The 16,031-nt window shown below is 53.0% G+C and overlaps 1 protein-coding gene across 1 annotated transcript in view; it reads left to right on the forward strand.

Moving 5' to 3' along the window:
- Nucleotides 1-494: 494 nt before the first annotated feature.
- The window catches only part of POLE (DNA polymerase epsilon, catalytic subunit), a 31,124-nt gene continuing 15,587 nt past the window's right edge, over nucleotides 495-16,031 (forward strand). Inside the window, exons 1-23 of the mRNA XM_074843958.1 lie at nucleotides 495-758; nucleotides 921-1,001; nucleotides 1,081-1,125; nucleotides 1,273-1,365; nucleotides 1,942-2,096; nucleotides 2,998-3,139; nucleotides 3,462-3,542; nucleotides 3,823-3,930; nucleotides 4,364-4,474; nucleotides 4,756-4,841; nucleotides 5,426-5,545; nucleotides 6,308-6,440; nucleotides 7,098-7,211; nucleotides 7,909-8,121; nucleotides 8,993-9,100; nucleotides 9,908-10,036; nucleotides 10,412-10,514; nucleotides 10,609-10,755; nucleotides 12,124-12,269; nucleotides 14,079-14,227; nucleotides 14,615-14,707; nucleotides 14,972-15,116; nucleotides 15,636-15,793. Coding sequence (XP_074700059.1) covers nucleotides 495-758; nucleotides 921-1,001; nucleotides 1,081-1,125; nucleotides 1,273-1,365; nucleotides 1,942-2,096; nucleotides 2,998-3,139; nucleotides 3,462-3,542; nucleotides 3,823-3,930; nucleotides 4,364-4,474; nucleotides 4,756-4,841; nucleotides 5,426-5,545; nucleotides 6,308-6,440; nucleotides 7,098-7,211; nucleotides 7,909-8,121; nucleotides 8,993-9,100; nucleotides 9,908-10,036; nucleotides 10,412-10,514; nucleotides 10,609-10,755; nucleotides 12,124-12,269; nucleotides 14,079-14,227; nucleotides 14,615-14,707; nucleotides 14,972-15,116; nucleotides 15,636-15,793 — 2,924 coding nt within the window. The remainder of the gene's footprint in view (nucleotides 759-920; nucleotides 1,002-1,080; nucleotides 1,126-1,272; nucleotides 1,366-1,941; nucleotides 2,097-2,997; nucleotides 3,140-3,461; nucleotides 3,543-3,822; nucleotides 3,931-4,363; nucleotides 4,475-4,755; nucleotides 4,842-5,425; nucleotides 5,546-6,307; nucleotides 6,441-7,097; nucleotides 7,212-7,908; nucleotides 8,122-8,992; nucleotides 9,101-9,907; nucleotides 10,037-10,411; nucleotides 10,515-10,608; nucleotides 10,756-12,123; nucleotides 12,270-14,078; nucleotides 14,228-14,614; nucleotides 14,708-14,971; nucleotides 15,117-15,635; nucleotides 15,794-16,031) is intronic.

Raw genomic sequence — 16,031 nt, forward strand, 5'->3', positions numbered from 1 at the left:
CGGGCCCTGGCGGACACCCCGAGCCACGCCTCAGCCGGGCAAGGGGCGCTCAGCCCCGCCTCGGCCGCAGCGGCCGCCCCGCCCGAGCAGCCGCGGAGGCGCCTCCCGCCCCGGCTGCCGGAACGGGCCGTCCCGGGGATGGCGGCGGGGCGGGGCGGGGCGCTGCGCCCGCCATTGGTGGGAGGTGCCCGCGGTTGTGGCGGGGCCGCTCTCTGATTGGTGCTGTCGCCGCGGGGGCGGGACGGGGCGAGGCGCTCCGCTCGCCATTGGTGGGAGGTGCCCGCGGGTGAGGCGGGGCCGCTCACTGATTGGTGCTGTCGCCGCGGGGGCGGGACGGGGCGAGGCGCTCCGCCCGCCATTGGTGGGAGGTGCCCGCGGGTGATGCGGGACCGCTCTCTGATTGGTGCTCTCGCTGCGGGGGCGGGGCGAGTTTCGTTCTCGCGGGAACCGGGCGCAGCGCGGGAAATTCCTCCGGCGGGCCGGGTCGGGCCGGGATGGTGCTGCGGGGCGGCGGGCGGCGCGCCGAGCCGGGCAGCGGCGGAGCCCCCGAGGGAGCGCGGTGGGGGCGGCGGGCGGGGGGGCCGCGGGAGCCGGCGGGGGCTGAGGGCGCGGCCTCTGGCAGGGACGATGGCCCCGCGCTGTCCGCTCTCAAGCGCCTGGAGCGATCGCAGCGCACGGACCGGCTGGACGAGCTGTTCGGTTTCCAGCGGCCGGCGGAGCCCGGCGAGCGGACGGGCTGGCTCATCAACATGCACCCGGTACGGGGCGGGGGGGGGCGAGCGGCCAACCGATGGGGCCCCGGGGAGGGGGGTGGTTGTCCCACGGGGAGGCCCCCGGTAGGGCCCGGGGCGGGGTCCCATGGAGGGGTCCTGGGAGGCCTCACGGAGGGGCCCCGCTGAGTCCACGGTGCCTGTGGGCAGACGGAGGTGCTGGACGAGGACCGACGGTCGGTGAGCGCTGTGGACTACTACTTCATCCAGGAGGACGGGAGCCGCTTCAAGGTGGGTCCTGGGACGGGCCGGGCGGGGCGCAGGGTCCCTCGAGGGGACCGGCTGCCGTTACCCCTCTGCTCTCTCCTAGGTGGCCCTGCCCTACAAGCCCTACTTCTACATTGCCACCCAGAAGGTGAGGAGGGGACCCTGGGAGGGCCGAGGTCCCCAGGGAAGGGGACAGCAGGTCCCTGGGGAGCTTAAGACCTCCTGGGCAATCCTGCTTTGGGACAGTCTCCTGAGGGAGGGAGCCACGATGCTCAGCCCCGGGGTCTTTTGGCAGGGCTGCGAGCGAGAAGTGTCCTCCTTCCTCTCCAAGAAGTTCCAAGGGAAGATTGCAAAGCTGGAAACTGTCCCCAAAGAAGACCTGGACCTGGTCTGTATTCCTCTGTGCTCTTGAGTAGAGATTTTTTTTTTTTGGACCTTGCGCAGCTCTGGTGAGGTCGAATGGGACTGAGTAGTGAAGGGAAACGACTTGACTACAGACTCCTAGTGCTGCTCGTGGTGCCTATCAGAAATGGGTTAGTTATGGCTAACTGCTTATCAGTGGTGATTACATTCCTGTCCTTGAGCACATCAGCTGTTTCAGTGTGTTCAAGATGTTTAATTGCAGGAATTAAAGAATAATTGGAGGAGGAGAGGGTGCTGTGGGAGGGGGACGCTGCTTATGCTTGACCTGCTCTTTCTCCTCTTCCCCTGGTGAATCCCGCTTGTGCTCCTGCCTGTGCGGGCAGCAGGGCTGGCTGGGCCCTTGCTGTGCAGCTCTTGTGCTCTTCCCTGATGTGCCCACCAGAGTCTTTTCTTGGTGCTTGACTCTCCCACCCGTTGGCACCTCTTTTTTGGCCATTTTTTCCACCTACATCAGCCTACTCGGCCGTCCCCACCCTCTCTTGTGGTGGCCATCCCTCCGTCCTCATCCCCACTGAGCTGGCATTGTCTTGCTACTTTGCAGCCAAACCACTTGGTGGGCCTGAAGAGAAACTACATCAAGCTGTCTTTCAACACGGTGGATGACTTGGTGAAGGTGCGGAAGGAGATCTCTCCTGCTGTGAGGAAAAACAGAGAGCGAGATCAGGCAAGCGATGTCTACACCGCCATGCTGTCCAGGTGGGAGCTCTGCTTAGGGTGGCCGGGTGGTTCTGTGTGTTAATTAAGCTCCCTTGATTATTTCTTAGCTGTCCTCAGAGAGGTGTTGTCCTGCCTGTGGTCTGACCCCAACTATGCCTTTCTGCCACCCATCTCTGAGGTGGTTTTTCCGCTCAGTGCTGCACATCAAGAGGCCCCAGAGCCTCTGGAATGTGATGTGCTGTGGTGGTACCTCTGCCTGCTGATGAAATAGATTTTGTTTGTTTGTTTGTTTGGGGTTTTTTGGTTCCCTGAGGAAGGCTACTGAGAGGCGCTGGGCAACCTTACTTCTGTCTGTGACAAAAGGGGGAAAAAACCAATAGACATTTTCTATCTGAATAAGAAGCCAGGCGCTTGTTTACAAGACTGGAAACATGGTTGCAGACAGAAAAGAAATAACCGGAATATACACATGAAAAATTTGCCCCTCTGGTTTCTTGGCCCTGAAGTCTGATTTCAGTTGAAACTTGAGGAAGAGGAATCAAGCGAGATGAGTGCTCCCTACACACCCAGAAAGCATACTGTCCCTGTTCAAAGTGCTTCCCGGGTTGCCTCGTTATGCTTAGACTCACTACCATACTTATAAATCCAGTGCTGTAAGAACTGTTAATTATACAGGCACATGTGGGTTTTATCTGTGAGCAGACGCAGCTCACAAACATGAGAAAAGGTGAATTTAGATGGGAGCGATGGGACTGTCCGTCCCAGGGACACCTCTGCAAGCAGAGGGTGATCAGATGGCGGGGAGGCGATTGCCATTCTCTCCTCTCCTGTCAGTGGCTCCCGCTGTCGGGTGTCACCGGTGCCATGTGCTGTCCCTCGCGGCTGAGCCTGCAGAGGTGTGCCCTCAGGTAAGGTGGCTGCTTCGCTCCGCTCCTTGCAGCGCTCTGAGCGGAGGCAGCCTGAGCACGGATGAGGAAGGGGCCTCCAGAAAGGTTGCAAACCAGATGGACAACATTGTGGATATGCGGGAGTACGACGTACCCTACCACATTCGCCTCTCCATTGACCTGAAGATCCACGTGGTGAGTAAGGAGTAGGGAAGCTGGAAGAGCTTTGCTTTCCTGCTGCTGTACTCCTGAATTGTGGGCAGGGTGGAAACGTCTTCTCCCCAGCACCTTTGCAAAGGTGTCAGTGATGATGAGTTCATGTGTGAAGCTTAGTCCTGTACTGCTGGGCCGCCTTCTTAGCTAATGATACACAGAAAAGTTAAATGATTGATGCACAGCCACAGTTTGAGCCTTTCTTCTGGACTGCAGTTAATTTGCACAGCTCAGTCCCCAGCAGCTGAACAGAAGTGCAAGGAGCTCGCCCCGCTGTAAGGCACTGCCCACCCTCTCTTGACAGGCTCACTGGTACAATGTGCGGTACCGGGGTAGCACCTATCCCCCCGAAATCACCCGCCGAGACGACCTCGTGGAGCGACCGGTGAGCGTTGGTCGGGCAGGTGTCCGTTTGTCCGGGCGCGTGGCGGGAGTGTCTGCCCTGAGGAGCTGCTTTCTGATGCGCTGGCGGTATTGCACCGTGGCGTGCAGGGGGAGAGCTTTGTTTCTGGGCTTGGGCAGTGATTTTTGGGTTGATAAAGCAGTAAAATGATTACTGGGAAGGGTCTGGTTCACTTGCTGGGCTAGTACTGGGCTTAACGGGAATCACTCTTTAACTTCAAGTCAGCTTTAGAATATTTTCTAATGGATTTGGTCCTGCTCAGGATCCTGTCGTTCTCGCCTTTGACATTGAAACTACCAAACTCCCTTTGAAGTTTCCTGATGCAGAGACGGACCAGATCATGATGATCTCCTACATGATTGATGGGCAGGTAAGGGACAGCAGAGTGGTTTCCTTGCTCCAGCAGCAAAGCCAGGGAGCAGGCCAGCATTTTGCCTCCAGCCCAGCTCACTCCAAGCTTGCCTTGCTGCTGGCTGCTTGGTGTGTGGCTGCAGGAAAGAAATTAAAGTCTGAATGACACATAAGATGCTTAGCTTCGTGGTACCCAGCTCAGGTTGCTGGTGCTCCTCTGAGGGAGCAGTTGTAACCTGGAGAGCACAGGGACAACTCTGCTGTCCCGTGTTGTCTCCCTGTGGCCTCCTCAGCTGATGGCCAGCAGTGATTCAGCAGGTGACTCCCCAAACAGTTGTTCCCCCTTGACAGAAGCTCTGGCTTTCAAGAGGAAAATGTTGCGTCGTTTGGACAGCAATTTCGAGTTGCCTGCAAGCCAAGTCCTCCTAACTGCCTCCTTGTAACCTCCCTAGGGCTACCTGATCACGAACAGGGAGATCGTATCTGAGGATATTGAAGACTTTGAGTTTACTCCCAAACCGGAGTATGAGGGTCCGTTTTGTGTCTTTAATGAACCGGACGAAGTAAGTTAGTTCTGCCCAGCAGACTTGTTACCTGTCTGGGGCTCTTGTTGGCCAAAGAGACCTAATTGCTTGGTAGGCTGCCTCGCTGGGGAACATGGTGGGTCCAGCTGGGCTGGTCATACTTTCATTTCTTGGTAGTAGGGGTAAGAGACGTCATGTTTGGGCTAGATGGGGAGGAGAGGGGAGGGGTGGAGTAAACTGTGTGATATCCACCACCTCTCCATGGAGGAGATGAAGTCACTTTATATATTTATCTCTTCTACTCTCCTGTTTCACCCTAGGCTCATTTAATCCAGAGGTGGTTTGAACATGTCCAGGAGACCAAACCCACCATCATTGTCACGTACAATGGAGACTTCTTTGACTGGTGAGATCAGGAATGAAAGCTAAGCTGGCAAGGTGTCACCTGAGCTGTGGGGCAGGGTCAGGTACCAGCCTCAGCGTCCTTCCATAGCTCACACAGCGATGAGGTGTGATCACAGTGTGTGATCCATGCCGACTGTCTGCCCGGTTTGAGCACCTCAGCAAATCCTGTGGTCGTTTGCTTGGAAGTATGAGCTTCTGTAGAGTCCCATCTGCTTGGCTGAGTTGCTTTAAACCCTTGTCAGTACGGCAGTTTTGGTGTGTGGATGAGCTCAGTCTTGGGAGAGCAGGGAGAGGGTCAAAAGACACCTGGAGGATATCAGGCAGAGGGGTGCAGGCAAGCCTTCAGGAAGCAGGGGGGGAGGCACTATGTGCCTCCACCTCCTGGTGCAGGATAAAAGCAAGCAGCTTTGCCTCTTGGGTCACGCTGAAATTCTGTCCTGCAGAAAGTTTGCCCCATGGCCAGATATCACAGATAATTGCAAGAAAAATTCTTTAGGTAGTTTGTAACAAAGCAGTTGTGAAAACATTGGAGATGAAGGAAGATGGCTGTTCTGTTCCTTCTCTTCATGTTGCCTCTTTCCCCAGGCCCTTTGTGGAAGCAAGAGCAGCAGCTCATGGAATGAATATGTATCAGGAAATTGGGTTTCAGAAGGACAGCCAGGGAGAGTACAAAGCATCCCAGTGCATCCACATGGACTGTCTGAGGTACCAGATGCTGCTCCTCTACTGTATAACTGTGTCTTTATCTCTTGAATTTATATAAAATACCTACAGTTGTATTTAAATACTGTCTGTTGGAAGCTTTCATGTGTCACATCTCCCTAGGCTGGTGTGATAGTACATTCTTTGACAGTGCTGTGTCCCCTTGGCACTCTGCATACTGCAGGAGCTGCCAAGCCTTCCCCTGAAGCTGTCTCTCCCTGCAGCCTGCTGGTGGCTGTCCTCAGGTGTTTGAGGTCTGATTTGTGGCAGCAGAGAGAGGGTGGGATAAGATCAGGCTATTGGAGTGGCGAAGGGCCAGTATCCTAACGCAACAGCCTCCTGGCACAGCCGGGAGAGGAAAGGACATGTTGTGCATGCATAGGAGAGAGAAAAGTTGGGTTTTTTATGTGGGTTTCCTCCACTAAGGCAGTGTCTGGACTTTGGAAAGTGTCTGGCTGTCCTTGCAGTCCTGGTGGTGTCTCCTCCAGTGCTTAAATGTTTATCTTAAAGACACTGAGGGAGTTGGAGGGTGGTAATTCTGAGCCGTGGTGATGGTATGGGTAGCGGGGTTTGTCCTGGTTGGGATTTAAGTGCATGGGTAGAGATGCAGGGTATCTAAAGCTGGGCAGCCTCTTACCCCGCTGCCCTTGGATGCTCAGTTCTCAGCTGTCCTCAGTGAGAGGTCCCCTCTGCAAGCCTGAGCCCCTTGTTGAAGGGCAGGGCTGATTTCTCTGCACAGACTGGTATTTTCATGGTTCTGTCCAGGTGGGTGAAGAGAGACAGTTACCTCCCAGTGGGAAGTCACAACCTGAAAGCAGCAGCTAAAGCAAAACTGGGTTACGATCCAGTGGAGCTGGACCCTGAAGAGATGTGCCGGATGGCTACAGAGGAGCCTCAGGTATTCCCTTCCTGTTCTGTATCTCCTCTGAGCAATTGGAAAACAAGCCTAGAGCAGTTGCAATGTGATTGAAACCTTGAGTCAGTGCTACGAAATGGTTTTGCTTAATGCAGTCAGTTTTGAGAAATTAACTCAATCTGTCTCCCCAGTTTGCCAGTGCCTTAGAAGCACTTAAGCTTGTGGGGAGAAAGAACAGGATTTCTTTGAAGTGGCTCTAGCACTGGCATTGCACTGTGTACTTTCTGTATTTATTTACATCAATGCAAGGTTGACAGGCACTGCCTAAATCAGAAACACCACAAAGAGACCTGATTTGCTGGAGGGACAGGAAATAGGCTTAGTGCTCCAGGTGCTGCGGGCAGGGGATTTCTGCTGAAGCCCTGGAGCAGCCTCCTGATTCCCAAATGGAGTGGCATCTGTGCCATGAGCTCATCCTCCCCACTTCTCATTCAAAGCTGATGTATTACTGTGTAATTAAAGCTAGAGCAGGATGTCATCAGAAGCAGATTGTTCTTTACAATCTAGGATATGGAGAAATACACCTTTCCCTCCTTTCTGCTGATACAAGCATGTCCAGCACGAAGCAATGAGCAATGTCACTGAGCTGCTCCATCACATGTGATTGGGATTAATTTGCCTCTCACCCTTTCCTGACAGACCCTGGCCACCTATTCAGTGTCCGATGCAGTTGCTACCTATTACATGTATATGAAGTATGTTCATCCTTTCATTTTTGCCTTGTGCACCATCATTCCCATGGAGCCTGATGAGGTGGGTGCACCCCTGAAATGATGATTTCTTTGCTGGACAAAGAGCCATGTCTCCTGTGCTGCAGGGATGCTCTGGCCACAGACCTGATTCCCACTGCCTGGGCACTTTCCCATCTGTGTCAGGGAGGGAGGGTGGATTTGGAGGCTACTCCTTCCTCTCTGCAGCCCTGGGGTGTTTTGAGAGAGGTGCCTAAGAACAAGAGACCTGCGGGTTGTCAGTACAGGGCTGGAGCAAGAAAGTATGGCTGATGTGGAGCTTATCCAAGTTAACTTGCAATTGGTTTCTGACTTGCTCCCATCGTCCTTGCCGTGCTCTACAGCACTGCCTGCTGTGCCATCGCACACGTGTCATCAGCTGAAGCTGTCCAACTCATTGATGTGGCTGTAAGGCTGGTCCAGTCCCACCAGGGTTGACACAGCACTTCTTGCTGAATCACAGGGTGGTTTAGGTTGGAAGGGACCTTCAAAGATCATCTAGTCCAACCCCCCTGCCATGGGCAGGGACACCTTCCACTAGATCAGGTTGCTCAAAACCTCATTCAACCTGACCATAAACACTTCTAGGGAGGGGGCAGCCACAACTTCTCTGGGCAACCTGTGCCAGTGTCTTGCCACACTCATAGTAAAGAGTTTTCCTTATATATAATCTAAATCTACTATTTTTGAGTTTAAAACCAGCTTTGATGTCTCTCCTGCAGGTGTTAAGAAAAGGATCTGGGACACTGTGCGAGGCATTGCTGATGGTTCAGGCCTATCACGCCAACATCATCTTCCCCAACAAGCAGGAGCAGGAATTCAACAAACTTACAGAAGATGGCCACGTGCTGGACTTGGAGACGTATGTGGGAGGCCACGTGGAAGCACTGGAATCCGGGGTCTTCCGCAGTGACATCCCCTGCCGCTTCAAAATGGTAAGGGGCCACGAGCCCAAGCCCTGTCCTCGTGGATCATGGTGGTGAGGAACAACCCTCTGCTGGTGTCAACATCTCCTGTGTGTCCCTGCCGGGCTTGGGCAGTACCCGTCATACTTCAGGAGATCTTGAGCACCTGAAGCTGCATGGAGCTGGGCTGGGAAGGGATGGGAGGAGGCCCCCAAGTAACCATCTGTACTTCACTGGGAGGGCAAGTGTCATACGTATCGCGTGCTGGAAGCAAGCCAGACCTTGCTGACAGCAAGTGAAGTGGTGGTTTGGGTGTGTTTTTTAGCCAGTGGTTCTTGGAAAACCTGCCTCTGTCCCCTTGAGGTCTTGTCCTCCCTCTGTCCTTCTCCCACTCAAACTAAGCTGCTTCTGAACCCTTCCTGGGCATCTCTTACCTGTTTCTGGTTCATGCTGCTATCTCCATCACCTCCCCCTTGCCCTGTTTCACCTTGCGTTGTGCTCACGGACTCTTAAATTTTCCAAGGCAGCTTTGCTCTGTGCCGTGCGATGCATTGCACTCAGTGTGGGGCATTTTGATGGATATCATCTATCATGGGGGAGCACGCACTGGCTGTATAAAAGGATCTGCACTAAGTCTGAATCTTTGGACCCTTGCACCAGCCAGCATGCAGCTATGAGAGGTGCTGCACTACCAAACAAATGCAACCAACTGCTCATTACCTGCCCTTGTCTCTTCCCTTTGTTGCTTTTTTTTTTTTTGACACGGTGTCAGTGGGGTAGACCCTGCCTGTGCTGTGCTGCAGGGCTGTGCTTAGAGCCCCCCCTGAGTCAGGCAGGGACATGGGCAGCAGGGCAGGGGATGGCTGCCCGTGGTCTCAGTGCAGTCCACACGTCCCTGCAGAATCCTGCTGCCTTCGACTTCCTGGTGCAGCACGTGGAGAAGACGCTGCGGCACGCCATCGAGGAGGAGGAGGGTTTGCCGTTGGATCAAGTCACCAACTTCCAGGAGGTACGTCACCCGCAGTGTGGCTGGGCTTGGCAGGGGGGGCTGAGCTGCCTGGCGGGGGCTACAGCTTTGAAGGGCCTGTTTAGGTTCATCTTATGCTCTACAGAGAGACCAAGAAGCCCATCTGTGGGCACCTGCAGAGGAGATGGTGTTAAGGGATGTTCTAAGCAGCTGCCGCCCCCAGCAGCCCCAGCCAGGACCCCCCTGCCCAGCCACTGGAGCCAGCCTGGGGGTCCAGGGTCTGCCCCAGCTGAGGGATGTGCTTCCTGCTTTACCCTTTGCAATTTCAACCGAGAGCAAAGTTCTGAGAGAGCTGGAAAGGGATTTAGTGAGAAGAAGGATATCTTGAAGATATCTTTTCCTTGAGAAAACCCCTCAGATACCCCAAATATTCATGTTTCTCTTGTTCCCTGCTTCTTATTGACTACAGAGTGCAGGTCACCCCTCTCCAAAGCTGAGTCTGGAATTTCTCAGAGAGCATGATCAGTTAGTGACTGGGGACTTCTGGTCTTTGCTGTTGTCTCCATTAACCCCTTTGCACTGGAAAGGTCCTTGGTTGAGTAACCTTTAGCAAGTAGCTGCTCTCACTTTCCATGCACCCCTACAGATAAAGCCTACCTTGGAGGTCCAAACCAAACCTAAAGTACCACTGTTCAAGGAGTCCCTGATGCTGCTCTTTTGGTCCTTTTAAATCCTTCCTCAGAGTTAGTGGCAGGTGTCCCTGTGCAGGAGTAAAAGACCAAATTCAACAAGTATTTGAGTCATTAACTCCTTCCTGTCTGAGTCTCACTACTTTTTGTCTCACCACAGGTTTGTGATGAAATCAAGGTCAAACTGAATTCCCTGAAGGATGTTCCAAACAGAATTGAGTGTCCTCTTATTTACCATCTAGATGTGGGGGCCATGTACCCCAACATCATTCTAACCAACAGGCTGCAGGTGGGTAACATCAGCCTCGTCTCTTCTAATTTGTCTTTCAGATGACCTTGGTGGTCCCTCTGACTGGATCCCCTTAACAATGGCTGAACTTTCTGCCTGGGGCAGGGGGATCAGATAAGGCTGGGTGAATTCAGTCAAGCTGCCAGGGGTGCCAGGTCTGTGGAGGCTGAGCTACAGCTTTAGCTAGGACTCCTCCCAAAAAACAGCTATTGTTTTTGCAAGTTTTGTGTTCCCAAAAGGCTCTGGAAAGGAGAACTCTGAGTACTGTCTCTGATATTCACACCTATGGTCTTCTGCCACCCAGCCCTGTTCTGGCATGAGTGGCCATTTGGAGAGCTGTCCCCTCTAACACCCATGTGTCTTACCTGTGTCCAGCCCTCAGCCATAGTGGATGAGGCCACGTGTGCTGCCTGTGACTTCAACAAGCCGGGTGCCAACTGTCAGCGCCGAATGACTTGGCAGTGGAGAGGAGAGTTCAGTAAGTACAGTAAGGACCGTGCAGTCCAACCCACAGAGATGGAGATGAAATCCTGCTTCTCCCCTGGGAAACTGATAGCTGCCCTCCTCTGCAGTGCCTGCCAGCCGCAGTGAGTATCACCGCATCCAGCAGCAGCTGGAGTCGGAGAAGTTCCCTCCCCTGTCCCCCGAGGGAGGACCCCGTGCCTTCCACGAGCTGTCCCGGGAAGAGCAGGCCAAGTATGAGAAGAAGCGGCTGGCAGGTAAAAAAAAATAATAATCAGTGTCATGATTTGGAGAGGTGTTTTGCAACCTAGACTGTGAGCGGTGCTTACCATTAATTGCTTCTCTTATGGCTGTGGGGTTAGTTCAGACTGGGTCTGGTCTCAGACCGTGCTTTGGCAGACCTTGTCCAGCATCCCAGCAGGCTCCTGTGTGCTTCCTGAAAAGGGGCCGGGCACCGGCCTGTGTCAGTGTCTCTCCTTTTGTCTGTTGGGAGCTATGGATTTCAGCTGAAAGATGAATGTATTATTAACTGTATGAGCTTCACTAAGGCCAAATGCCGGGTGCTGCCCTTGGGCCACAACAACCCCCAGCAGCGCTACAGGCTTGGGGAGGAGTGGCTGGAGAGCTGCCAGTCAGAGAGGGACCTGGGGGTGTTGATTGACAGCCGGCTGAACAGGAGCCAGCAGTGTGCCCAGGTGGCCAAGAAGGCCAATGGCATCCTGGCTTGTATCAGCACTAGCGTGGCCAGCAGGGACAGGGAAGGGATCTTACCCCTGTGCTCGGCACTGGTGAGGCCGCCCCTCGATGAGTGGGTTCAGTTTTGGGCCCCTCACTCCAAAAAGGCCATTGAATGACTCGAGTGTGTCCAGAGAAGGGCAATGGAGCTGGTGCAGGGTCTGGAGCACAGGTCTGATGGGGAGCGGCTGAGGGAACTGGGGGGGTTTAGTCTGGAGAAGAGGAGGCTGAGGGGAGACCTCATGGCCCTCTCCAACTCCCTGAAAGGAGGGTGCAGAGAGGGGGGATGAGTCTCTTTAACCAAGTAGTAAGTGATAGGACAAGAGGGAATGGCCTCAAGTTGCGCCAGGGCAGGTTTAGACTGGATATTAGGAAGCGTTTCTTTCCAGAACGGGTAGTCAGGCGTTGGAATGGGCTGCCCAGGGAGGGGGGGAGTCCCCATCCCTGGAGGGGTTGAAGAGTCGGGTTGACCCAGCGCTGAGGGATCTGGTGGAGTTGGGAACTGTCAATGTCAGGCTGATGGTTGGACTGGATGATTTCAAGGTCTTTTCCAACCTAGACGATTCTGTGATTCTGTGAATGGCACCACTTTTTGGAAGGCTGATAACTAAAGCTGTTAATGGAAGGAAATCATAAGGTTATCCTGTCACCTGGAGTGATGCTGTTCAGCAGAGCCATCCAGCTGGTTGCAGGCAGAGCCTGGGTTTGTGGATGGGCTATATGTGCATCACAATGAGTTTACTTCCCCCATATGCCCCTGTTTCTCCATAACGAGGTGCTGCTTCTCTCCGTGCTGGTATCTTCTGCTCACTTGTGCCTGATGCTTAGCTGTCTCCCTGTCCATACTGTGCCCGTTCCTCTGAGAAGCTCCCTCTTCTTCCCTTGCTTAGATTACTGCCGCAAGGCGTACAAGAAGATCCACGTCACCAAGGTGGAGGAACGAGTCACCACCATCTGCCAGCGGGAGAACTCTTTCTATGTAGACACAGTGCGAGCTTTTAGGGACCGCCGCTATGAGTTCAAGGGGCTGCACAAGGTACTTTAACAAGTTTAACTGGTTGTCGCGGATGAAAGTATTGACACGGTAATATTTAGTAAGAAATCTAGGTTTATTAATAACTAACAGCAATTTGTTATTATAAAATAATTCAGAAATACTAAAAGAAAGAAAAGCGACTTATTCAGATTCTAAAATGACAAGATTCACACTAACTTACTTAACGGTACCTATATATACATATATACATGCATGCACATAACAAAATGGACAAACATACAGAAACAAAGGTGTTTGGATTCAGTAGAATGAACACAGAACAGACATACACACACAGAAACAAGGGTACGTACCCACACACACACACACACACACAGAGTAAAGAGAAGCTAGCTCAAAGAAAATTTCCCTCTCGAGTTTAGAGCAAATACTCCCAATGCCTTGGCATTCCTCAACGGGCGATAATTGAGACTCGAGCAGGGGACTTCGCCCTGGCCTTCCGTCTGGAGCAGACGACACCTTAAGGGTTTTGGTACCTGAGAGGCGTCCCAGCTCAGGGGAGATGCTGGTCACAGGCCCGCTGCGATCCAGGAGAGCTCAAAGGGTCTCCCTGGTGGTCGCCATTTATAGGGTCCAAGATAATTGACTTTTGTCCAATGCCTTCTGGTGCCTTCCAGCAGTTACAAAAGAATTTGATTAATGTGTGACTCTGTTATTGTTCCCATTTGACCACATCCCAGGCACAGGTGTGCCAGGCCCTTAGGAGTTGATGGGCCATTTTAACCATTTCCGAGCAATCGGGAGGGGCAGGAGCCAGGCTCGTTAACACTGTCAGTCCTTATCTCCACAGACTGGTGTATAGCTCGGGGGATGTGGGTGGAATCGCACCTAGCACCAAGCAGCCCAACAAAGAGGGGCGGGGGGGGGGGGGTAAGGATTGCACCACCACACTGGTTTAACTTGTCTTGCCAAGGCTGGGGATCTCTTCTCTGCTGAAAACCCGAGCCCTAAGGACGTGGTGGATCTCCTGACAGCTGTGGCTGCTTTCTGCAGAATCTTCAACGGCTGCTGTCATGGCAGCATTTACTGCCTCTGTGGTGCTGTCAGAAATGAAGCTCCATCTCCTGTTTTCACTGGGTTTAGCAAACCCTCAGCTAGTCTCTGTTCTGATATATCTGATCTGGCTGGGTTCAGTCTGGGCCATTCTTCCTACATGGAGAAGAGAGACAAGCTGAGGAGTAAGGTCTAGACCTCGGGTTAAGGCACAGTTGATTCCAGGAGGACGCTCTAGTTCTCTGCTGATTGAGGTTCATGCTAGAGGAGACCAGGGCATGTTATTCTTGGAGTGTGTTGAAGGCAATGACAAGGCTCTAGGACTCTACCTCTGGCTGAGTTAATTAATGAGCTGTTTGTTTTGTGGTTAGTCCCAGCTGCCTCCCCTGCCATGAATCATGGAACCGGCTAAGAGGCTTCTTCTACACCGGCTGTTCTGCTGTTCAGCCAGACATCATGGGTTGCTGCAGGCAGTGTATTTGGTTCTTGCCTGTGCACACGTGGTGCAGCACAGCTGATACAGACGGGCGGCGCTGCTGGTGCTGGTTGAATTCTGATCATCAACATCAGAGTTACAGCTGGTGCTGCAGGTCCCTCCCACTGTGTGGCAAAGTGCCTCTGGCCAACTCGTCCTCTGCTGGAGAAGAAAAAAGAACGTTTAGCTCATGCTACTGATTGATATTTGACAAAGATACTGTTCTAGAGTTGTAACGCTATGCTGGGACTGAGGGGGACCAGTTGGATACCACCAGTAGTGATGTGTGGGATTGTCCTGACTCTGCCTGTGGCTTGCAGGTGTGGAAGAAGAAGCTGTCTGCAGCAGTGGAGACAGGAGATGCCTCTGAAGTGAAGCGCTGCAAGAACATGGAAATCCTGTATGACTCCCTGCAGCTGGCCCACAAATGCATCCTCAACTCTTTCTATGGCTATGTTATGCGGAAAGGGTGAGTCTTCCCCACTGGGTGATGCTGGGGTCCTGCAGAGGGGACCTTGGAAACCAGGATTGTCCTAGGAGGCTGTCACTTGCTTCACCTGCTTCTGAAGCACCCAGATGAAGGTGGATGCTGCCTGTAACACTCCATTTGCTTCTACTAATGACTTCTCATCCTGGAGACTCCTGCCAGACATTAACTGTTGGGCAGGAATCTTGTCTGTTAGTGGGTTTCCAGCTTTTCTGAAGCATCGTAACTAGGGCAAGGAGAACAATCTACCGAGGGGCCAGTGTTGATGTGTTTCTTGCCCTTCGTCCTCTGGAGGTCCTTCTGCCCTTTCCGTAGCTGAGTTTGGGAGGGAGCATTTCATGCTCTTCACTTTGACTCTTCTGCTCATAGAGCTCGCTGGTACTCCATGGAAATGGCTGGCATTGTCTGCTTCACGGGAGCGAATATCATCACCCAGGCCAGGGAACTGATCGAGCAGATTGGGTGAGTGTGTGCTGATGGGGGAAGAAAGGTCTGTCTGCATTGGGGACAGATGTGGGAGCACATTAAATACCTGAGTTTTCAGCAGTTAGTGTTGAAGATTCAGATTTCTGACACTGCTGTGGTTATTCTGTTGTATTAGGAGGGTTTGCTTTGCAGAAGGGACCAAAGAGTGGATGCAACAGGCTGCCTCTGTCTTTATGGGGGACACAACTGATGCTCACCTGTCGTTCACTCTCCTGACAGTGACCTTCCTTCCTTCCTTAGGAGACCTCTGGAACTGGATACCGATGGGATTTGGTGTGTCCTCCCCAACAGCTTCCCAGAGAACTTTGTCATCAAGTCAACCAATGCCAAGAAGCCAAAGGTGACAATCTCTTACCCAGGTGCCATGCTGAACATCCTGGTGAAGGTGAGTCTTGCACCCATCCAGGCCAGGTCTGCAGTCTGGGAAAAAGATGGAGGACTGATAAGGGAGGAAGGTGCCTCTTCTGTCTCTGCTCCCTGTGTGGCAAGTGGGATGCTGTGGCTGATGGCCCTGCTTGCCGCACAGCTGCTCCCTGCCCTGGAGAGCATCTGAGCAGAGGGAGAGACTCCAATATCCCTGTAGCAGAGAGGGTGGTGTGTAAGCGGTCTGGGTTGGTGTGTGCTCCTCAGTGCAGGCTGGGAGTCCAAACTAGAGCAAGGTCCAAACCCATCCTCTGCTTGTTCCAGCTTCGGTAAGACAAAAGAATATAATTTTTGGGTCCCAAGCATTTTTCTTCTCAAGAGGAAGGTCAGATGTTTTGATTTTCTGAGTCTTAAATTGTGCTGTAGCTTTTGGAGGGATGCTCAGTGATGCCTTTGGGCAGGGTATGCTTGAGGGGCATCTCCTGTTGGTAACCAGCCCAGCTGTTCAGTTGAAGCTGTTCTCCTGGGGCTGTGCCCATAGGAAGGCTTCACGAATGACCAGTACCAGGAACTGCAGGACCCAGCCTCTCTCACCTACGTCACACGCTCAGAGAACAGCATCTTTTTTGAAGTAGATGGACCATACCTGGCCATGATCCTCCCAGCCTCCAAGGAGGAGGGCAAGAAGCTGAAGAAAAGGTGAGCCTGAAATATTATCACTTCCCCCAGGTAATGGATTGAGGGTCTCTTTCCCTTCGTGCATGTGGGGCACATTGGTCCTTTCCCTGGAGGTGGCAGCGCACGTCATTCACTGGCATTAGATGTCAAATTCCTTCACCAGATCATCTGTGAATCCAGTATATGGCCCTTGCCTCCAATGCCATACTATGGCAATAAATTTTAGAAGATAACAGCAAAACAACATTTCTCCAACTTG

This window comes from Strix aluco, chromosome 18 (assembly GCF_031877795.1).
Source record: "Strix aluco isolate bStrAlu1 chromosome 18, bStrAlu1.hap1, whole genome shotgun sequence".
NCBI lineage: Eukaryota > Metazoa > Chordata > Aves > Strigiformes > Strigidae > Strix > Strix aluco.